This window comes from Hemiscyllium ocellatum, chromosome 2, assembly GCF_020745735.1.
Source record: "Hemiscyllium ocellatum isolate sHemOce1 chromosome 2, sHemOce1.pat.X.cur, whole genome shotgun sequence".
Lineage (NCBI taxonomy): Eukaryota > Metazoa > Chordata > Chondrichthyes > Orectolobiformes > Hemiscylliidae > Hemiscyllium > Hemiscyllium ocellatum.
In genome coordinates this window covers 134,510,260-134,534,559 of record NC_083402.1, presented here as the reverse complement: position 1 = coordinate 134,534,559, position 24,300 = coordinate 134,510,260, and the positions used below count along the sequence as shown (strand labels likewise).

General features: G+C 41.8%; 1 protein-coding gene across 1 annotated transcript; it reads left to right on the top strand.

Moving 5' to 3' along the window:
- Positions 1–13,955: 13,955 nt before the first annotated feature.
- LOC132826213 (gonadotropin-releasing hormone II receptor-like) lies at positions 13,956–23,556 on the top strand. Its single transcript, XM_060841881.1, has 4 exons — positions 13,956–13,967; positions 15,656–16,231; positions 19,250–19,457; positions 23,279–23,556. Exons 1-4 carry the CDS (start codon positions 13,956–13,958, stop codon positions 23,554–23,556), a joined length of 1,074 nt encoding a protein of 357 aa, XP_060697864.1.
- The last annotated feature ends 744 nt before the right edge of the window (positions 23,557–24,300 follow it).

Genomic DNA, 24,300 nt, shown 5'->3' with positions numbered 1-24,300 from the left:
CTTTTGATCACATTAGAGTACTTAAGAAAATAAAGTACACTTAAGCATATATTGCTTTTTCTTTAATTCCATTGTCATCCAAATTTTTGTTGATTTTAGAAAATGTTTTTAAATGTATTTGTTAAAGGAATGCCAATGTTCATCCAATAATGATGAGACCAAATGAATAGTTTACTTTCCAAATAACTGTAGGTTCTGATTCACTCAGGGGATATGGGCTTCATTGGCTGGACTGGCATTTATTGCCAATCCCTCATTGCCCTTGAGCAGGTGATGATGGGTTGCCTCTTGAACCACTGCAGAACTAGAGGGCATAGATTTAGGGTGAGAGGGGAAAGATATAAAAGAGACCTAAGGGGCAATGTTTTCACGCAGAGGGTGGTATGTGTATGGAATGAGCTGCCAGAGGATGTGGTGGAGGCTGGTACAATTGCAACATTTAAGAGGCATTTGGATGGGTATATGAATAGGAAGGGTTTGGAGGGATATGGGCCAGGTGCTGGCAGGTGGGACTAGATTGGGTTAGGATATCTGATCAGCATAGACGGGTTGGACCAAAAGGTCTGTTTCCATGCTGTACATCTCTATGACTCTATATGGTGTAGATAGACCCACAATGATGTGAGGGAGAGAATTCCAGGATTTTGACCCGCAATACTGAAAGAACAGCAATATATTTCCAATTCAGGATGGTGAGTGGCTGGGAGAGAAACTTGAACATGGTGCTGTTCCCATGTACCTGTCTGGTTTTTGAGTTTCTAAATGGTAGTGGTTGTAAGTTTGAAAGGTACTGACTAAGAAGCCTACTGAATTTCTGTAGTGCACCTTATAGATAGTACACACTGGTGCTGCTGCTGTGCGTCAGTGGATCAGGAATGAATGTTTGAGGATGTATTGCTAATTGAACAAGCTATTTTTGTCCTAGCTGGTGTCAACCTTCTTGAGTGTTGTTCAATCTTTATTCATTCAAGCAAGATGACTGGTTAAAAAGTAGTCAATGACACCGGTTCTGTTGTTCAGGAAAAACTTATCTTTTTAACAAGGTGCACATTTGGATCTAAAGTACAACTTTTAGAACACAGTATATATCATTATCACTGTACGGAAGTTGTACATGCAACTGAAGGCTTTCTGCTCAGTGATGATTAATTAAAACTGAATTATTTAAAATTGAAATGGCATTGCTGAGGGACAGCATGACATGCTTATTAAGATATTTTAGATATAGCAACACAGCCGAATATCTAATTTGCAGTTCTTTTTGTCACTGGTTCCAAAACAAGGTGACAGACTATCAAATACGAAGGTTTCTGATTATTACAAAGCACGACAAAACCAAAAATATATTAGAATTATACTTTTAGATAAATTTCACCTTATCATATGGTTCCTTGAATATTATTTTATGTGGTTCATGATTAGAAATAACATTTTAGGATACATACATTTTTGCATTTTACTGATCTGTTCTAGAATTTTTAACTTTGGTATCTTGAGGCACTCTTAATCAAAAGTCATTTCTACCTTTATAAAAGTGCTCACAAATCTCACTCTATGGATAAAATATTTAGGATTACATGTGGAAAATTTGCTGTAAAGCCATATTTTGTTTTTAAAATCTGTTTGAATTATTCATATGGTCCAAATGATCTAATAGTTCTTGATAAGGACAGATCATAATGCCAGATCTCTTGAGCGCAGAATCTACATTGCCGTACTGAGGGAGTTGTTGTTCTTGTTTTGGACACTTTGACCAATTTATGTATTAAAAACACCTTAGCTAAGCACTTTTACAGATGAGGTAGACAGAGGGACACCGAATTTGGTTTGTAGTGCAGTTTAATTTTATTAACAAAATGTTCCTTATTTTAAACACTAAGGGAGCATTTCCCATATTCAAACAATATTTACTCTATCTCTCTATCACTCTGCAATAATCCATATATTTGAGCTGAGCTGTTAGAACCCCATCCTCTCTTTTCTGACATAGAGCTGCCTCTCTTTCATAAGAGTGGGTCTCGCAGGTCAAGTTGGATTTTATCCTGGATTTTCTTGGTGTGCTGCACATGTTCTTCTGCCACAAGTCTTTCTGCAAGTCTTTGATGTGGGTCTTCACTGAGGTGGTGGTTTCCAGGTTTTCTTATCCCCCATTGACCAGACCTTCCTGAACCTTCTGTAGCCTTTGGCCTATGGGCTCATGAGCCGTGCTCAGAATATCCAATGGTGCCACAACAACATCCTTCACTGTTGCCATGGCTGGGAGGTGTAAAGTGCATATCTCAGGTACTGGCAGGAAGTCAAGGTGCCTGGAATTCAGATTGAAACTTCTCCAATACACGACTCTTGGGTTGATTGTAACTGGATCCCTCTGGATCTTTTGGCCTTGGTTTCCACTGTTCTCTGTAGCTAACACTTTCTGGATGCTGCTTGATTTAGTTTGGCCAATTTTGGGTCAGGCACAATTTCTCCAGCTGGGTCAATTTAGAATTTCCGATTTTGGGCCCCTGGTCACTTCACCACAGAACGCTTCACTTTTAAAGTGCCAAACTGTCCGAAAGGCTTTTACAGACAAAGACATATTATGTTCTAGTACTACTTGAAGAAGAGTTGTGAGAGAGATACAAACAGTTTACCAAAATAGATTAAGGAAGTGGGCACAAAGTTGGCAAATGGAGTTTAATGTGGGAAAATATGAAGTTGTTCATTTTGTAAGGGAGAAAGAAGACTACGGAAAGCTGCAACACATGGGTTGTAGTGGTACTGTCGCTGGATTATTAATCCAGAAGCTCAAATAATGTTCTGGGGATCAGGATTTGAATTCCACCACAGCAAATGTTGGAATTTGCATTGAGTTTAAAAATTCTGGAATTAAGAATCTATTGATCACCATGAAATCATTTTCAATTGTCTGAAAAACCCATCTGGTTCACTCATGTCCTTCAGACAAGAAAATCTACCTTTCTCACCTGGCCTGGTCTGGCCTACATGTGACTCCAGACTCACAGGCAATGTGGTTGACTCTCAGTTGCCCTCTGAAATGGCCTAGCAAGCCATTCAATTGTACCAGTTGTTGCAAAGTCTCAAAGAAATTAGGCAAGAACTCTCAAAAGCTGATTGGGGGCAGATGTTCACAGGTAAAGGGATGGCTAGAAAATGGGAAGTCTTCAGAAATGAGATAACGAGAGTCTGGAGAAAGTATATTCCTGTCAGGGTGAAAGGGAAGGCTGGTAGGTACAGGGAATGCTGGATGACGAAAGAAATTGAGGTTTTGATTAAGAAAAAGAAGGAAGCGTATGTCAGGTATAGACAGGATAGATTAAGTGAATCCTTAGAAGAGTATAAAGGAGTATACTTAAGAGAGAAATCAGGAGGGCAAAAAGGGGACATGAGATAGCTTTGGCAAATAGAATTAAGGAGAATCCAAAGGGATTTTATAAATACATTAAGGACAAAAGGATAATTAGGGAGAGAATAGGGCCCCTCAAAGATCAGCAAAGCGGCCTTTGTGTGGAGCCGCAGGAGATGGGGGAAATACTAAATGAGTATTTTGCATCAGTATTTACTGTGGGAAATGGATGGTGACATCCTGAAAAATGTTGATATTACAGAGGATGTCTTGATATGCATAAAAGTGGCTAAATCCCCAGGACCTGATCAGGTGTACTCGAGAACTCTGTGGGATGCTAGGGAAGTGATTGCTGGGCCTCTTACTGAAATATTTGTATTATCAATAGTCACAAGTGAGGTGCAGGAAGACTGGAGGTTGGCTCACGAGGAACCACTGTTTAAGAAGGGTGGTAAGGACTAACCAGGGAACTATAGACCAGTGAGCCTGACATCGGTAGTGGGCAAGTTGTTGGAATGAATCCTGAGAGACAGGATGTACATGTATTTGGAAACTCAAGGACTGATTAGGGATAGTCAACATGACTTTGTGTGTGGGAAATCATGTCTCACAAACTTGATTTAGATTTTTGGAGAAGTAACAAAGAGGATTGATGAGGGCAGAACGGTGGACGTGATCTATATGGCTTCAGTAAGGCACTCGACAAGGTTCCCCATGGGAGACTGATTACCAAGGTTAGATCTCGTGGATTACAGGGAGAACTAGCCATTTGGATACATAACTGGCTCAAGGTAGAAGACAGAGGGTGATGGTGGAGGGTTGTTTTTCAGACTGGAGACCTGTGACCAGTGGAAGGCCACAAGGATGGGTGCTGGGTCCACTACTTTTCATCATTTACATAAATGATTTGGATGCGAGCATAAGAGGTACAGTTACTAAGTTTGCAGATGACACCAAAATTGGAGGTGTAGTGGACAATGAAGAGGGTTACCTCAGATTACAATGGGATCTTGATCAGATGGTCCAATGGGCTGAGAAATGGCAGATGGAGTTTAATTCAGATAAATGCAAGGTGCTGCATTTTGGGAAAGCAAAGCTTAGCAGGACTTATACACTTAATGGTAAGGTCCTGGGGAGTGTTGCTGAACAAAGAGACCTTGGAGTGCAGGTTCATAGCTCCCTGAAAGTGGAGTCGCAGGTAGATAGGATAGTGAAGAAGGCGTTTGGTATGGTTTCCTTTATCGGTCAGAGTATTGAGTACAGGAGTTGGGGGGTCATGTTGCGGTTATACAGGACATTGGTTAGACCACTTTTGGAATATTGTGTGCAATTCTGATCTCCTTCCTATCGGAAAGATGTTGTCAAACTTGAAAGGGCTCAGAAAGAATTTACAAGGATGTTGCCAGGGTTGGAAAGGCTGAATAGGCTGGGGTGTTTTCCTTGAAGTGTCGGAGGCTAAGGGGTGACCTTACAGAGGTGTACAAAATCATGAGGTGAATGGATAAAATAAATAGACAAAATCTTTTCCCTGGGATGGGGGAGTCCAGAATTAGAGGGCATAGATTTAGGATGAGAAGGGAAAGATATAAAAGGGACCTAAGGGGCAAAGTTTTCACACAAGAGGGTGGTGTGTTTATGGAATGAGCTGCCAGAGTAAGTGGTAGAGGTTAGTATAATTGCAACATTTAAAAGGCATTTGGATGAGTATATGAATAGGAAGGGTTTGGAGGGATATGGGCCGGGTGTTGGCAGGTGAGACTAGATTGGATTGGGATATCTGGTCAGCATGGACGAGTTGGACCGAAGGGTCTGTTTCTGTGCTGTACATCTCTGTGAATCTATGACTCTAAATGAAACAGACAGATCACCTGGCATCGGCCCAGGCACTGGAAAAGGCAGCAGCAGAAACAGCTCTGCTGACCCCAAAGGGACGTCCTCACTAACCTCTAGGGGTTAGTGCCAAAGTCAGGGATAGCTGTCTCACAGACTAAAATAGCAACAGCCTGACATAGTTGTACCCACGGAATCATATCTTACAGACAATGCCACAGACACCATTATCACCATCCCTGGATATGTCCTGTTCCACTGGCACAACAGACCCAGCAGAGATAGTGACACAGTGCTCTACATTCGGGGGTTGGGGGGGGGGGAGTTGCTCTGGGATCCTTAACATTGACTCAAGACCCCATGAAATCTCATGGTTTCAGGTTAAACATGGGCAAGGAACCTCCTGCTGATTACTATATACTGCCCTCCCTCAGTTGATGAAGTGGTACTTCTCCATGTTGAACTTAGAGGAAGCACTGAGAACAGAAAGGGCACAAAATGTATTCTGGGTGGGGATTTCAAGGTCCATCACCAAGAATGGCTTGGCAACAGTACTACAGATCAAGTTGGTCAGGTCCTAAAGGACATAGCTGCTAGACTGGTTCTGCAGCAAGTGGTGAAGGAACCAGCAAGCAGAAAAACCAGGGCTATGAGCCCTGAAAACATTTCGGCAATAATACTGTGCTCCAGAACTTGCCACTCCCCTCGCCAAGCTGTTCCAGTACAGTTACAAGCTGAAAATGTGTTGCTGGTTAAAGCACAGCAGGTTAGGCAGCATCCAAGGAACAGGAAATTCGACGTTTCGGGCCAGAGCCCTTCATCAGGAATCTGATTCATCACCCATTCCTCTACATTTACCCCTTTACCTAACACTACGGGTAATTTAGCAAGGCCAATTCACCTGACCTGCACATCTTTGGACTGTGGGAGGAAACCCACAGAGACACAGGGAGAATGTGCAAACTCCACACAGTCAGTCACCTGAGTCAGGAATTGAACCCACGTCTCTGGTGCTGTGAGGTAGCAGTGCTAACCACTGTGCCACCGTGCCATCCACTCATCTCCAGATCTAATTCCAGCCTTTGTCCAAACGTGGACAAAAGAGCTGAATTCCAAAGATAAGGTGAGAGTGACCACCTTTGACATCAAGGCTGCATTCAACTGCATTTTCTCTTCATTCTTTCGGTGGCAATTGGTGTGGGAGGAGTGACAGCCAGAACCAGTGGCCTGACAGGAAGGTAATTTTTTTAAAAAAATTAACTCATGAGTTTCAGCTATATATTTTGGCAGCAGCTGAATCCTGAGACACTACACGTGTAGTGCCTCCTACCCACCCTCCTCTAACCAAAAAAAAAGAACTCTTGTGTGTTGCTAAGGTAAGGCGTTTCAATTGATATTTCTTGTGTATCGTGTGATTGAATAAAAGTTTACTATTAGTTGGTTAATTGAATAAGACAACAGAGAAGTACTAGAAATTATTTAACTCATAATTTTGTATAATTTATTTAAATAAGTAGAAATGGCCAGACAAGTGGTGTGCTGTAGCTGTATGATGTGGGAGCTGGCTGATCCCATTGTGAATGGCAGTGACCACATCTGCAGCAAGTATTGGTTGCTGGAAGAACTCCAGATCAGAATTGATGATCTGGAATCTGAGCTTCAAACTCTGTGGCATCCAGGAGGAGGAGAGTTACCTGGATGCTTTGTTTCAGGAGGCAGTCACACCTGGTAGATTAAATAATTCAAATCCAGTTAGTGATCAGGAACAACAGGGTGTTACTGTAAGTGAGGCAGGTAGGGGCATTCTGAGTTCAGGAGTGGAGGAGCCTCAGCCCTTGACCTTGTCCCACAGGGATGAGATTCTTGCACCCTATATGGATGAGGAAAAGGGCTGTGGGCAGGATGAGCCAGCTGACCATGGCACCATGGTGCAGAAGGCCATTCAAAAGGGGAGAGCAAAAAGACAAGTAGTTGATATAGGGGATTCTATAATTAGGGGAACAGATAATATCCTTTGTGAACCAGATTGGGAGTACCGCATGGTGTGTTGCCTGCCCGGTGTCAGGGTACATCTCCAAACGGCTTGGAAGGATAGTGGATCGGGAGGGAGAAGATCCAGTTGTTGTGGCCCACGTTGGCACAAACCAACATAGGCAAGGCTAGGGTGGAGGACCTGTTTGGGGACCATCAAGCACTAGGAAGGAAATTGAAGAACAGGTCCTTGAGGGTCATAATCTCTGGATTACTGCCTAAGGCACATGCTAATTGGCAGAGGGATAAGAAAATTAAGGAAGTAAACATGTGGCTAAGAGATTGGTGCGGGGAAGAGGGATTCCATTTCATTGGACATTAGCATCAGTTTTGGAAGTGGATAGATCTGTACCGATGGGACGGTCTCCACCCGAACCATTCTGGAACCATGTTCTAGCGAAAAGGATAAATAGGGTGGTCACTAGGACATTAAACTTGTGAGTCAGAGGGGGAAAGGGAAACGGAAAGCAATAGGGAGTGTGGAGTCAAGTACAAAGATAAGCAGCAGATTAGCATGTGAGCAGGGTTTAAGTTCGAGGCAGATTAGGAATAAAGCAAAAAGGAAGGATAACTTCGGACATACTACAAGAGGTGTTGGAAATCATGAGGAAATGAAAATTAGCATTAAGATGCTTTACCTGAATGCTTGTAGTATTCGTAATAAAGTAGATGAATTGATGGCACAAATCATCGTGAATGATTATGATGTAATAGGCATCACAGAGACATGATTGCAGGGGGTTCAGGACTGGCAGTTGAACATCCAAGGATTTACAGCTTATTGAAAAGACAGGAAGGTGGGCAGAGAGGGCAGGGTTGCCTTGTTAGTTAAAAATGAAATTAAATCTATGGCATTGAATGACATAGGGTCAGATGATGTGGAGTCTGCGGGGGTGGAGTTGAATAACCACAAAGGCAAAAAAACCATAATGGGAGTTATGTACAGATCTCCCAGCAGTGGTCACAAGATGTACTAGGAAATAGATTGGGCATGTCAGAAAGGCAAGGTCATGGTGATCATGGGGGACTTCAAAATGCAAATGGATTGGGTGAATAATGTTACTGGTGGATCCAAAGAAAGGGAATTCATAGAATGCTTACAGGATGGCTTTTTAGAACAGCTTGTGATGGAGCCCATAAGGGAGCAGGCTATTCTGAACTAGTGTTATGTAACGAGCCAGACTTTATAAAAGATCTTAAAGTAAGGGAACACTTAGGAGGCAGTGATCATAACATGGTAGAGTTTAGACTTCAGTTGGAAAGAGAGAAGGCAAAATCGGAGTAATGGTGTTACAGTTAAATAAAGGTAATTACAAGGGCTTGAGGGAGGAGCTGACAAACATTGACTGGAAGCAGAGCCCAGTGAAGAAAATCAGGAAATGTATCATAGAAAAAGACAGTGGCTAAGAGCACTGGAAATTAGAAGATTTGGAAGACTACAAAAACAAACAGAGAATAACAAAACGAGAAATAAGGAAGGAGAAGATCAAATATGAGGGTAAGCTAGCCAGTAATATTAGAAATGATAGTAAAAATTTCTTTCAATACATAAGAAACAAACAAGAGACACAAGTAGAAATTGGTCCACTCCAAATTGATGCAGAAGGTTAGTGATGGGAGATAAGGAAATAGCTGATGAACTTAATAAATACTTTGTGTCAGTCTTCACAGTTGAAGACATGAGTAATATCCCAACAATTAAGACCATAAGACCATAAGACATAGGAGTGGAAGTAAGGCCATTCGAGTCCACTCCACCATTCAATTATGGCTGATGGGCATTTCAACTCCACTTACCCGCATTCTCCCCGTAGCCCTTAATTCCTCATGACATCAAGAATCTATCAATCTCTGCCTTGAAGACATTTAGTGTCCCGGCCTCCACTGCACTCTGCGGCAATGAATTCCACAGGCCCACCACACTCTGGCTGAAGAAATGTCTCCGCATTTCTGTTCTGAATTGACCCTCTCTAATTCTAAGGCTGTGTCCACGGGTCCTAGTCTCCTCGCCTAATGGAAACAATTTCCTAGCGTCCACTCTTTTTCAAGCCATGTATTATCTTGTCAGTTTCTATTAAGTCTCCCCTTAATCTTCTAAACTCCACTGAATACAATCCCAGGATCCTCAGCCGTTCCTCATATGTTAGACCAACCATTCCAGGGATCATCCGTGTGAATCTCCACTGGACATGTACCAGTGCCAGTATGTCCTTCCTGCGGTGTGGGGACCAAAACTGGACCCAGTACTCCAAATGGGGCCTAACCAGAGCTTTATAAAATCTCAGTAACACAACGGTGCTTTTATATTCCAACCCTCTTGAGATAAGTGACAACATTGCATTCGCTTTCTTAATCACGGACTCAACCTGCATGTTTATCTTTAGAGAATCCTCGACTAGCACTCCCAGATCCCTTTGTACTTTGGCTTTACGAATTTTCTCACCGTTTAGAAAGTAGTCTATGCTTTTATTCTTTTTTCCAAAGTGCAAGACCTCGCATTTGCTCATGTTGAATTCCATCAGCCATTTCCTGGACCACTCTCCCAAACTGTCTAGATCCTTCTGCATCCTCCCCACTTCCTCAGTACTACCTGCCTGTCCACCTAACTTCGTATCATCGGCAAACTTCGCTAGAATGCCCCCAGTCCCTTCATCCAGATCATTAATATATAATGTGAACAGCTGTGGCCCCAACACTGAACCCTACGGGACACCGCTTGTCACTGGCTGCAATTCCGAAAAAGAACCTTTTATCCCAACTCTCTGCCTTCTGTCAGACAGCCAATCCTCAATCCATACCAGTAGCTCACCTCAAACACCATGGGCCCTCACCTTGCTCAGCAGCATCCCGTGTGGCACCTTATCAAAGGCCTTTTGGAAGTCTAGATAGACCACATGAACTGGGTTTCCCTGGTCTAACCTACTTGTCACCTCTTCAAAGAATTCCAACAGGTTTATCAGGCATGACCTCCCCTTACTAAATCCATGTTGACCTGTTCTAATCAGACACTGCTCTTCCAAGAATTTAGAAACCTTATCCTTAATGATGGATTCTAGAATTTTTCCAACAACCGAGGTGAGGCTAATTGGCCTATAAGGAGAGTCAAGGGGCAGAGTTGAGTAAGGTAGCCATTACAAAAGAGAAAGTGCTAGGAAAGCTAAAAGGTCTAAAAATGGATAAATCTCCTGGCTCTGATGGGCTACATCCTAGAGTTCTGAGGGAGGTGGCTGAAGAAATAGCAGAGATGTCGGTTGTAATCTTTAAAAAATCACTGGAGTCAGGGAAAGTCCCTGATGATTGGAAAATCGCTGTTGTAACCCTTTTGTTCAAGAAAGGATCAAGACAAAAGATGGAAAATTTTATACTGATTAGCCTAATCTCAGTTGTAGGTAAAATTCTAGAATCCATCGTGAAGGATGAAATTTCTAAATTCTTGGAAGTGCAGGGTCAGATTTGAACTCATCAGCATGGATTTAGTAAGGAGAGGTTATGCCTGACAAATCTGTTAGAATTCTTTGAGGAGGTAACAAGTAGGTTAGACCAGGGAAACCTGGTGGATGTTATCTACCCAGACTTCCAAGAGGCCTTTGATAAGGTGCCTCATGGGAGGCTGCTGAGTAAGGGTTGAGCTACTAGCATGGATTGAGGATTGGCTGTCTGACAGAAGGCAGAGAGTTGGGATAAAAGGTTCTTTTTTGGAATAGCAGCAAGTGACTAGTGGTGTCCTGCAGGGTTCAGTGTTGGGGTTGCAGCTGTTCACTTTATATATTAATGATCTGGATGACAGGACTGGGGGTATTCTGATGATATTCGCCAATGATACGAAGTTAGGCAGACAGGCAGTAGTACTGAGGAGGTGGGGAAGCTGCAGAAAGATTTATACTGTTTGGGAGAGTAGTCCATGAAATGGCTGATGGAATTTAATGTGAACAAATGTGAGGTCTTGCACTTCGGAAAAGAAATACAGGAACGGACTATTTTCTGAACGGTGAGAGAATTTCTAAACCCAAAGTACAAAGGGATCTGGGAGTGCTAGTCCAGGATTCTCTAAAGAAGGTTGACTTGCAGGTTAAATCCTTTGTTAAGAAAGCAAACATAATGTTGTCATTTATCTCACGAGGGTTGGAATGTAAAAGCAGTGACGAGCTACTGAGACTTTATAAAGCTCTGGTTAGACCCCATTTAGAATACGGTGTCAAGGTTTCATCTGCACACATAGACATACTGGCACTGGAGCATTTCCAGCAGAAATTCACACAGATGATCCCTGGAATAGTAGGCCTAATATACAATGAAGGGCTGAGGCTCCTGGGATTGTATTCATTAGAGTTTAGAAGGTTGAAGAGAGATAGAATAGAAACTTACGAGATAATGCATGGCTTAGAAAAGGTGGACACTGAGAATTTGTTTCCATCAGGTGGGGATACTAGGACCCGTGGGCACAGCCTTAGAATTAGAAGGGGTCAATTTAAAATGGAAATAAGGACATGAGAGAGTGGTGGGCCTATGGAATTCATTACCTCGAAGTGCAGTGGAGGCTGGGATGTTAAACATCTCCAAGGCAGACATTGATAAATTCTTAATCTCGCAAGGAATTAAGGGATACAGGGAGACTGCGGTTAAGTGGAGTTGAAATGCCCATCAGCCATGATCGAATGGTGGAGTGGACATGGTGGGCTGAATGGCCTTACTTCCACTCCTATGTCATATGGTCTTATGGTCTTCTGAACTGAGTGTAAGCCCTAGAAAAACTGGAATCAATGCATATCAGGAGGCAAACACTCCAGTGATTGGAGTCATACCTGGCTCATAGGAGGATAGTCGTGGCTTTGGAGGTCAGTCATCTCAGCTCCAGGACACGTCTGCAGGAGTTCCTCAGGGTAGTGTCCTCGGCCAACCATCTTCAACTGCTTCATCAATGATCTTCCCTCCATCATAAGATCGAAAGTGGGAATGTTCAGCAATGATTACACAGCTTTCAGCACTATTCACCATTCCTCAGATACTGAAGCTGTCCATTTTCAAATGCAACAAGATCTGGACAATATCCAAGCCTGAGCTGACAATTGGCAAATCACATTCACATCACACTAATGTCCATCACAAATAAAAGACAATCTAACCACTGTCCCCTAGCATTCGACAGTGTTACAATCATGGAATCCCCCACTCTCAACATCCTGAGGGATATCATTGACCAAAGACACAAATGGATGCACCACATAAACACAGTAGCTACAAGAGCAGGTCAGAAGCTAGGAAGATGGTGGCAAGTAACTCACTTGACTCCTCAAAGTCTGCTCACCATCCAAAAGGCACAAGTCAGGAATGTGATTGAATACTCCCCACAGGCCTGGGTAAGTGCAGCACCAACAACACTCGAGAGGTTTGACATCATCCAAGACAAAACAGCCCACTTGATTGGCACTACATCTACAAGCATCCACTCCCTCCACCATCAATACTATCTACAAGATGTGCTGCAGAAATACACCAAAGATCCTCAGACAGCACCTTTCAAACCCATGATCACTTGCATATAGAAGGACAAGGGCAGCAGATATATGGGAACACCACCACCTGCAAGGTCCCCTCCAAGCCACTCACCATTGTGACTTGGAAATACATTGCCATTCCTTCACTGTTACTGGGTCAAAATCCTAGAATTCCCTTCCTAATGGCTTTGTTGGTCAACACATAGCAGGTAGACTGCAGCCATTCAAGAAGGCAGCTCACTATCACCTTCTCAAGGGCAACTGGGGAAAGGCAATAAGATGCTGGCCAGCCAGCAATGCCCACATCCCACAAATGAATATTTTTAAAAATGGACTTGGGGCTATTTGTGCATGAAACATAGAAACTAGCACACAGGTGAGACCACATCTGGAGTACTATGGGCACTTTTGGTCCCTTTACTTAAGGAAAGATTTAATTTCATTGGAGGCAGTTCACAGAAGATTCACTGGGATGATCCCAGTAAGGAAGGATTGCCTTACGAGCAAAGACTTAACAGGTTGTGAATCCAATCACTGGAATTTAGAATAATGTGAGGTGAGCTCATTGAAATATATAGGATTGTTATGGGTTTTGACGGGGACAATGCTGAGAGTCAGGGTCAGAGAACATAGTCTCAGAATAAATTTAAGATTGAGATGAGGAGGAATTTGTTCTCAGAGGGTTGTGAATCTTTGTAACTCCTTGCTACAGAGTTGTGGGAGAAAGTACTTGTGCACAGTTTAGGCTGAGATAGACAGATTCTTGATCAGTAGATGTATCAACTGTTATGGGGGAACGTGTCCGTGAGCAATATTGAACAGACTTGAGAGGTTGGACAGCCTACTCCTGTTCCTGTATCTTATGGTATTATGGTTAAGAGCTGGGGGCATATCCTGATGGATATTTACCTCTGACCAAACATCAGTAAAAAAAACTGCGAAGTCATTTATCTCAGGGCTCATGAGTGGGTAAATACTGACCACAAAAAGTACTTCGATGCCTCTAAAATGACATTCAGTGAACATGAAAGGTGTCATATGGGTGCAAATTCTTACTTTGTAGTTTTGAACCAGTGAGGCAATGTCTTAAATAATGAATGAACAAGTCAATACAACGTAATAAAATGCCAAACAATCCCCAATGATCTGTAAGTATGCCACTGAACTAAATTCAAATTGTGGAGGAAAGTCGACTTGGCGTTTTGTGAATATGGTTTGATTGTATTATCATCCCGCATTAGCATGTCTCAAAGATGACGATGCAGGTAAGTGATAAATAATATTGTTTTCGCTGAATGTAAGCAGCATAGTATTCAAATTTTTTTGGCTCTCCGCATTGTACCTTAGTTTCCTGGAACTCAATGTTCCTTCCTTGTACCTACATTTTATTGGACAATGTAAACCTATAGTGCTCCCCTGGGAGCGCATCGTTTGTCTCGCTGCGAGATGCAGGTTAGATTCAACGGCAGCACGTTTCTGTTCCGGACATTTGCATTATGCTGAGCGAGCATCCCGCTTGTATTTTAATGAAAGTATTGGCGCGCCCAAACTCACTGTAAATAAACAAAAGTAACCATTGAGACTAAGATCGGAAAATCAAATGGACAAGTACTCTGTACCTCATGATGGTGATGAACACACCACATTGTGTGGGTGTCTGTGCTTTATGGGATAATTCCATTGCAGTCTTACTGCAGACAATAGGCTGAAACCAAAACCATCTTATGTCGAGCGAATTTTTCTGTCAGTCCTTGTGTTTAATAGTTCTATAAAGGGAATAAATGAAGTGACATATCGGAACGAAAGTAGTATAACATAATGATTGAAAAGGATGTTAGGTTTCCACACCGTTTACAGTGAAGTTAGGTGTTAATGCCTCAATTATCTACACCAGTTCGACATCTAATTTTACTCGCAAATATCAGCGAAGCTGGTCGAACGAATGTGATTGATTGAGACTGAAATCCTGTGAGGAACTAAAAATAGTTCATTTTTCATTATTGGTCTTTACCAAACATACCACCCTGCGGTAGCAGTATCGGAAAACAAGGAAGGGGAAAAAGCGCAATTCAACCGACCAAGGAAAAGAATTTAATTATAGATGAATCTTGAAATGGTCCTGCTTGTGAATGAGGGATCTCAGCCAAATAATCCGTGTATAAAAAAAATCTCTTAGGATATATATCAGGATAGCTTGGTTATAACATTCTGGGTTAAAACAGTGACCCACTGCAGCTACAGCATTCAGATGCGAGGTTGCAATCACCTCACAGCACAGATACAAAGTCGCCCTTGTGTACACTTTATCCTCATGCAGAATTGCTTGTTCATCAGAAAATGCGATTGATCTACCTTCAGGAAGCTCATTAGTAAGCGCCAGAAAGCAGCGGGATGAAGGGGCGGATCAAAAGTCTTGTTATATCTTCCCTGCTTTCCTTTCATTATAGTTAAGGGATCATCAAGTTATGCAGAATCACATTATGTCAATATCCATCATGTTCAAAACTTGCTGAAACCAATATTCCGTTTTGGGTTAAATTAGCAAGACAAGTCGACTAATTTGTTGTTTGTTTGAGTAATTATTCATATCATTTAATTTAATATATATTTTTCGACATCTTCGAAAAATCTCCAATCTGAATCTTATTCCATTGCTTAATTTTACTCAAGGCGTTTGGAAAGTAAACTCAAAGGGCCTGGGAATTACGGAGCATTTTATGCTGTAATTACCTCTTGGTTAGTTGCTCTGCTGGAAGAAGGGAGGGCAGAGGAAAGGGCACCTCCCACAAACAGGAGAAGTGACTCATTCACAATTTCTGAACTGCTGCCAAACCCCACCTCGGAGTTAACCTTTGCGACTAAGGAAGATGCAGAAGATGAAAGCCTTCCCGGACGCCTGGCCGGGATCTGGACACTTGGTCAGACTTAACTCCGCGATCGCTGCTCTATCCAGTCAGAGGCAGAGTCCAATGCAATGAAACTCCGGCTACTTTGCTGCAGCGACTTGCCTCTCTGCAACATCAGCGCTGCTAACGGCAGCCTGGACAGCGATGGGAGTTTCAGCACCACGGCCAGGGGCCAGGGCGGCGACGATGAGCTCCTGCTGCCTACTTTCTCCACAGCCTCCAAGGTCAGAGTCGTCATCACCCTGACCGTCTTCCTGATCTCCTCCTACCTCAACCTGAGCGTGCTGTGTGACGCCCTGAGGAGGAGAGGCACAGCCAGATCCCACATCAGGACACTGATTGTGAACCTGTCGTGCGCTGACCTGCTGGTCACCTTCCTTGTGATGCCCCTTGATGCGGCCTGGAACATCACCGTGCAATGGTACGCTGGGGACTCCGCCTGCAAACTGTTCATGTTCCTCAAGCTGCTCTCCATGTACTCGTGCGCCTTCATCACGATGGTAATCAGCCTCGATCGTTACTGTGCTGTTCTACACCCTCTGGGCATTAGCAGAGCCAATGAGAGGAACCGAACCATGCTGATCGGGGCCTGGGTCATGAGTGTCATTTTGGCTACCCCTCAGGTAATACACAAAAGGTCCACAATCTGGGCATCGAGACAAAAATGGTTTCAACCTGTATTTGCAGTACAGTTCGAACAAGTTAGGATCCGAGTTTTTTTTTAATAACGCAAAGTAATTACTATAAAACACTCGATTGATGTAATAGATTTTCTCTAATCAACCTGTTCAGATTATTATACCCCTCTGGAGCAGGTGGGATTTGAACCTATATGCAGATCTTTCTCCAATAGCAAAGCTGCATTCTGACGTGGGACCGCACGGTCTCACATTAGTAATATCGCTTTGGTGCAATGGTTGCAATGTTTGTTTATGGGGATCCAGTCGAGCTGAAATTGTCAACGCTGGGCTGAAATGCAGGAGCGTAAAGTTCAAGCAGTGCTCTGAAAACAAAAAAAAACCCCAGTAAGGAAATTTGGAGATGTTAGCTGCATGGTATTTCATTGCCGGTAGTGGGGGCATTTAATGCACACCAATTTTAAAAGGATGCATTGAAACTGAGATGTCAAGATGAACTTACTAAACCAGAGCACCTGCAGAAAATTTCGGTGTCTCACGATGTTTGCTGTCTAACGCGATGCATTTCATATATCGCTTACATTTTCTGTGGAGACTGTTCAGGGTTTGACTGGATAAGCAATCAAACAAATCACAAACTATCAAAACACTGCTAATAGCACCCAAAAATATCTTAGCAAATGTTTTTCCAACCTGGATGAAGTGCATTTCTCATTCCTCACCCGAGTAACAGGTAGCTGGGTGAATGGAACATAATAAATTGGACAGGGTTGTGAATCCATGGGATTCCCTGCCTGGTGAAGTGGTTGAGGCTGCCTCACTAAATGTTTTTAAAGTTAAGATAGATTTTTTATTTGAACAGTAAAAGGAATTAAGGGATATGATGAGAGGGCGGGTAAGTGGAGCTGAGGCCACAAAAGATCCGCCATGATCTTATTGAATGGTGGAGCAGGCTGGAAGGGTCAGATGGCCTACTCCTGCTCCTGGTCCTTTTATTCTTATATATGCTGGTGCATTTTAGAATGAGAGACCATTTAAATAGAGCTGTAGTATTTTGAAGGAGGTGCAGTAAGGAAGATGCAGGAGACACTGGAAGAATTGAGCTGGAATTAGAACACAACTGGAGATTTGTATCCAGTTCTGGTCACCTTACTTTATGCGGGCTCTGAAGGTCTTTGAGAGGCTGCAAAGATATCACAAATTGTGACAGAGATGGGGCATTTTACCTACAAAGTCAATTTGAAGAAGCTGTGTTTGCTCACCTTGGATCAAAGGAGATTGAGGGAGATTTGATAAAAATGTACAAGATTATGAAAGATGAAGACTGATTAGACAAAATGAGTGAGTTGATTGTACAAAGGCCAGGGGACGCAGATTGAAAATTCTGAGCAACAGATGAAGGGGGGTGGAGTGATGAAGTTTTTGTTTAATTCAGTGAGTGTTAATGAGGTGTAACCCATGGCCCACAAGAGTAATGGACACCAGAGAAGACTTAATGATGATTTCAAAAGGAAATTGGATGGGCGCTTGAAATAAACTTACAAGACCACTGGGACAGAGCAGGGGAATGGACATTGACTGGATTGTTCCAGTGATAACCAGAGTATAAACCAAATGGGCCCAACAGTCTTCTGTGCTGTGAAGGTCTTTATAACTTTACTCTATGACCAGACATGCATACAGAAATCTTTGATGCGGTGGAACATGTTGCTGAGGTTATTTTAGGCTTGTATTCATTGAAGTTTGTAAGAATGCAAGAAGACCTTTTGAAACATCTAGCTTTTTTAGGGGACTTGACAGGATGGGTGTGGAGTTTTGGTTTCTCCTTGTACAAGTAGAGGGCAGTGTAAGAGATTGCCCATTTAAGACAGAGATGAGGACAGATTTCCTCTCTCAGAGGGTAATGAGTCTGTGGAAGTCTTGACCACAGAGGGCTGTCAAGGCTGGTCATTAAGTGTAGTCAAGGCTGAGATAGACAGATTTTTAATCAGTAAGGGAATCATGGGTTATGGGGAAAAGGCAAGTAAGTGGAGCAGTGGATTACCAAATCAGCAATGATCTCTTTGAATGGCAAAGCATATGGGGGTGGGCCGACTTGTTTAGTTGTGCTCTTATGGTTTTTAATAGTCTATTGGTTTATTTGGCCTCCCACCACCCTCAGCCACATGTTTACCAACATATGGGAGAGTCGATAAGGCAAAGGCAGCTTGCTCACCCTCATCATATTTGAGGCCACAAATGGCTGGTCCTTGACCAGACCAATTTTGAGGCTGGTGGGAAGAGTTCAGATGTGGGGAGGAAGCCCAGAAAGTCATCCTGCTCGTGTCTTGGGTGTGAAGGGCAGGGATAGCTCGCCAATAGGTTGGTTGCCTGTGCATGTTCCCACATCCACTGATCTTTCCATCACGATTCCCAAGCCACAAAAGCTTTCCCTCCTTGGTGTGAGGCTGCCCCCTAGCCCACAACTAACTGATCCTGGACACTGAGACTTTGAATTTAGATTCTACCTGTAATCCCAGTCTTGGCTACTGCTCCCACTGGTGCTGCTTAGATTATGGTGCTGCTGGCTAATCTGTTGAATAAAAACTGCAAATGCTGGAAAATACTCAGCATGTTTGGCAGCACCTTTAGAGTGAGAAGCAGAGTTAATATTTTAGGTACAATATGACTCTTTTCTGGAAGTTAAATTTAGTGAAAGCAAAATACTGTGGACACTGGGGACTCGAATTCAAAACAGAAAGTGCAGGAGAAACTTATCAGGTCTGGCAACATTACTTCTGATGCATATTTAATACTAACTCTCAAAAAATTAAGTCCATACTTGAAAGGAATTGGAAGCGTACAAATAGTTCTTTCAAAGAACCAGTTCAGTTCTGAATGGCTTTCTTCTGTAATGCAAGATGTTATGATTCAATTGTTTGCGTTACTAACCTTACATCTATTTCTATCAGTTTTCCATGTTCACATATAGCAATGAGTAATCGGTAACTTTTTTTATTGCAGCTGTTCCTCTTTCACACTGTCTCCATTACTGTACCAGCTCCATTCACTCAATGTGTGACTCATGGCAGCTTCAAGGAGCCTTGGCAGGAAAAAGTTTACTTTCTCTTCACCTTCCTCTGGTTGTTCCTTCTGCCACTTATAATCATGGTATTTTGCTACACCAGTATATTAATCACCATTACAAGGAAGATGGCAGTAAATGGAGATGGTAAATATTTCTCTTTGACTGTTTTTGTGTTGCTAACAAAACAAAAATAATCATTATCCTTGCAGTCACTATCCTGCACATAAGTGAACCTGGTTAAAAATCATTCAGGTTGTTTTGTTAAGGTTCAGCAAGGAAATACAGTTCCTGGAGAGAATGTGTGCTAATTAGTGCTTAACGCAACAAAAGGATTTGAGAGTGTAGATAAATGTAAATTATTTTCCAAAATGGGAAGCATCACAAAAACAAAGCAGAAGTTGAGCCAGAGCAGCCAGGCTTGATATTAAGAAGCACTTCTTCCTACAAAGAATAGTAGAAAACTGGAATTCACTCCATCAAAAAACCATTTATGTTTGAAAGCTTCAGGTGTGATGCTGTGGATTTGTATGAGCAAGGCAATCAAATAATGGAAATGAAATGAGCTTAGAATACAAATAAGTGCAGGGCTACAGGAAAAGCCAGGGAAGTGGGGCACTAAGTACATGGATCCTGCAGATGGTCAAGCTTGAAATGATGGACTGTAACTATTTCTTAGTTCAATGATGTATTCATGATTAAAATGAGTGACAGAAAATGTTTGAAGGCCACAATGAGCAACTCAAATATATGTGCAAACAAATGAACAAGCAATAGGAGTAGGCCATTCAGCCCCTTGAGCCTGCTCTGCCATTTAATAAGTCATGTCTGGTCTGAAATCCACATTGCTGTCTCTCCCTGATAACATTTCAAGCCCATGCCTCACTCTGCCTTAATAAGATTCAAGGACTCTGTTTCTACTGCCTTTTTCAAGAAGACAGTTCCAAGGATTAACAACTGTCTATGAGAAAAAGATTGTCTCCTCTGTTTTATATGGGTGACCCCTTATTTTTTAACAGTGACCCCTAATTATAGCTTCTACCATTCAAGGAAAAATCCTCTCTACATCAACCCTGCCTTGACCCTTGACAACCTTGTATGATTCAATCAAATCATCTCTTACTCTACTAATCTCCAGTGAATACAAGCCTAGCTTGCCATCCTTATCTCAAAAGATAACTCATCATTTTGGGTATTGATCTGCTAAAACATCCCTGTACTGCTTCCAAGCGTTTACATTCTCCCTTAAATAAGATGACTAGTACGGTCCAAAGAATTCTCAATGTGGTCTCACCAATGCCATGTATGACTTGAAGTATAATGTACCTGTTTTGTATTGACAATAACTTATAATATTTATTTAGTGTTCCTAATAATTTGCTCTATCTGCATAATAACATTTTGAGATTCATGTGCAAGGACACTTAGATTCCTTTGCATCAGAGGTCTGCAGTTTCTCACAGTTTAGATAGTATGATGCCTTTTTATTTTTCTTGTCAAAATGGTCATTTTCACATTTTCTGATATTACACTTCATTTGCTAGATCTCACTAACTCACAATCTATATCTTTTTGTAGCCTTTTTATTTCTCCCTCACAATTTACTTTCCCAACTACCTTTGTGTCTTCTGCAAATTTGGCAGTCATACCTTTGGTCACTTCATCCAAGTCATTTATGTAAATTTTGATAAATCAATATCCCAGTACTGAACCCTATGGCACACCACTTTTTACATCTGGCCAACCTGAAAAATATCTACTTGTGCCTACTCTCTGCTTCCTCTTAGCCAGACAATTTTGTATCTGTGCTATCTCCACCACCCTCAGCAATATTGTTTGTCATAGCCCTTCTCAAATGTCTTCTGGACAACACACCATTTACTTCCCCTAAATCCACAGTGCATGATGCTTCCTCAGAGAACTCAAATTGATTGGTTAAAATGATTTTCCTTTCACAAAATCAAGTTCACAAAACCAACTGAATCTGCTTGATTATGTTAAATTTATTTAGTATCCTCCAAAACTGCTGAAAGAAAAGTTTCTAACATTTTCCCTACAGCAGATGTTAAGCTTAACTGGTCTGTTAGTTTACTGTTTTCTATCTCCCTCCTTTTTTGAATTAAGAAGTTACTTCTTCCTATTCTAATGGCATTTGCCCCAAATCAAGGGAGTTTTGGAAAATTAAAACTAATGCATAAATTTTCTCACTAGCCAGTTTTTCTTGAAAGAGTCTGAGATGAAGTCCAACCGGACCAGGGTAATTGCCAGCCCATAGCTTCAATAATTTACTCAGTACCATTTCTCTGGCGATTGTGATTTTCCCAAGTTCCTCTCTTCTTATCATTTCCTGATTTATATCTGCTTCTGAGATGTTATTTTTACCCACTTTGGTGAAGACTGATGCAACACTGTCATTTAATTTTTCACTCCTTTTCTAGACAACTCTTTGCTGCTTTTTCTATTCTGTCCAATCATCTGACTTACCACTCATTTATCTTTAAGTTTGGATATTACGTTTAACTTCTCGAATTTTACTTTTGTGTTGGAATGTACCTAAGTGTTCCTAAATTTAGCCACTATTTGATCTAAATTGGTGATCTCAGCTGAGGTATAGACAGTAGTGCAACAGGGAGGAAAGTGAGGACTGCAGATGCTGGAGATCAGAGCTGAAAATGTGTTGCTGGAAAAGCGCAGCACATCAGGCAGCATCCAAAGAGCAGGAGAATCGACGTTTCGGGCATGAGCCCTGAAGAAGGGCTCATGCCCGAAACATCGATTCTCCTGCTCTTTGGATGCTGCCTGACCTGCGCTTTTCCAGCAACTCATTTTCAGCAGTAGTGCAACAGTTGACCTCTGCCCAGGGTAAGGAGGAAAGAAAAAATAATTTGGGTTTTTCCTACTACCCAAAGCTTTAATTCACTCTGCCACAAAATGCTTATTGATGCCATGGTTGTTCATCATTTGGGACTTCAATCTCATGTCTACATCACAGTAAGATGCAGATTGAAGATCAGATACTTAAGTCTACCTGGACTGCTCTAGCTTTCCTTGCATTGGAAAAGCCTTTGTGTAATGTGCAATGATTGTAACAAGGTCATCCAAGTTGATCTCATAGAGTATGAGTTCCCTGATTGTGGCTATTAATCTGGTCCAATCTGAGAGATATAAGCAGGAGTGACCCCCTCCAACTCTATTTTGATTTAATCCTTACCCTCACCCTTCACTTTTTTCATGTAAGAATTACCATTATTAGACTTTGCTTGTTAATGGTCATTGGCCAAATGGGTGTTTTTCCTGGTGGTGGACTTATTGAATGAAGTTCTTACACAATGGTGTTCATGGGTGATGTATGGAAAAATATTAACACTACTACTGCACAGTGGAGAATGAATAAAAGAAAACAGGAGCTTCAGAGGGTTTTCTCAGTCTAGAGACTGGCTCCAAGCTGGCTGGTTACAGCCCATGTACTGTGCACATGTGAATAAAGGATGATTTGGTAAAGGGAAAAAATAAACAGCAATGTCAAAGGTTTTGTTCACTGAGAGCTGGCTCTGAGGAAGCTTGATCAGTACCAAGGACTTTCCACTTGTAAATAAAAGGTGACTTGGTGATGGGATACTTGCCTCTGTGGAGTTATTTCATAAATTACCTGATGACACTTTTGACCACACCACAGTGTATTCTGCAGTCACTTACAGAAATGGAAGGGAGCAAATTTGCTTTAGCATCAATGAAGGAAAAAAAAGCACACACCATCTGGTTTACAAATTCCATCCAAAAATAAAGCTTTTACTTGCAAAGGAACATAACTGAAAGACTTTTGTATGTTGGTAAGAGTATGGCAATGTTCTGTTCATGGATGCTGATTTTCACAATCTAGTACGATTGAGTTATAATTAAGATATGCTTTTTCTAACAAATAGCTACTGATAACCAATGATAATGATAATGTTTTTTTTTCTCTTTAGTATTTTCTAAGGACGCAGACTCAAGATGTAGTAAGAACTACATTCCCAAAGTGCGAATTAAAACCTTAAAGATGACCATTGTTCTTGTGAGCACCTTCATCATATGCTGGACTCCATACTATGTCTTGGGATTTTGGTACAATTTTTTTCCAGCCATGATAAACAAGAAGGAAATTCCTGAATCAATTAACCATGCCCTATTTACTTTTGGGATGCTGAACAGCTTTGTGGACCCTGTGGTTTGTCGTATTGGATATCTTCGGATGACGAGTGGCTGATGCAGTGGGCAACATGTTGAAGCCTATGTTAAGCACAGTCAGAGTAATAAAAAATGACAGTTGTCATACAATGCCCTGAAAACTTCCTGACCAATTAATTGTGAAATTCAGCACGTAGCTTCATTACTTGGTCCCATATTTTCCAAGAACGTTTTTTATTCTCAGCAGACTGCAGAGAAGTAAATGGAAAGTTAATAGGCTTATGAAGTGATGTGCACCCAGCTGAATGCAGTTAAAACAGCTGTTAAATGTCAGTCAACATGTGTAAATTTCAGGATCAGTGGATGACATAGTAGAGCTTTATGGTCTTTCCTTTTTGTTATACAATGAAACTGGTGAAAGAGTTTCTTTGACCTCTTCAGTACTCTGACAAATAGTTCAGTAGCTACACTCCTGTGTACTCAGCTAGAACAAATATCTTTCAGCTCAGACACTTCTGGATCAGCACTCGACCTAATGAAAAGTGCTTACTTGCATGTTGACTCAAATAACTGCTTTTGGATGCATACAGACTGCCTCTGAAGAATTAATGAGTGAAGTGGCCTTTGGTGCAGATACACTTCAAATAAAGATTCATAGAAAAGGAAACTAGTTGCTGAATTGAATGTTTTCCTTACTTCATAGGAGCTCTTTTTCAGTGATGCATGAAAGTCAGTGCTCTTTTAAAGATTTATTATATTTTTAGATTTAAAAAGAATACCATCCAGCTTCACCGTTATTAAAGGCCACAGGCACTAACTGTTT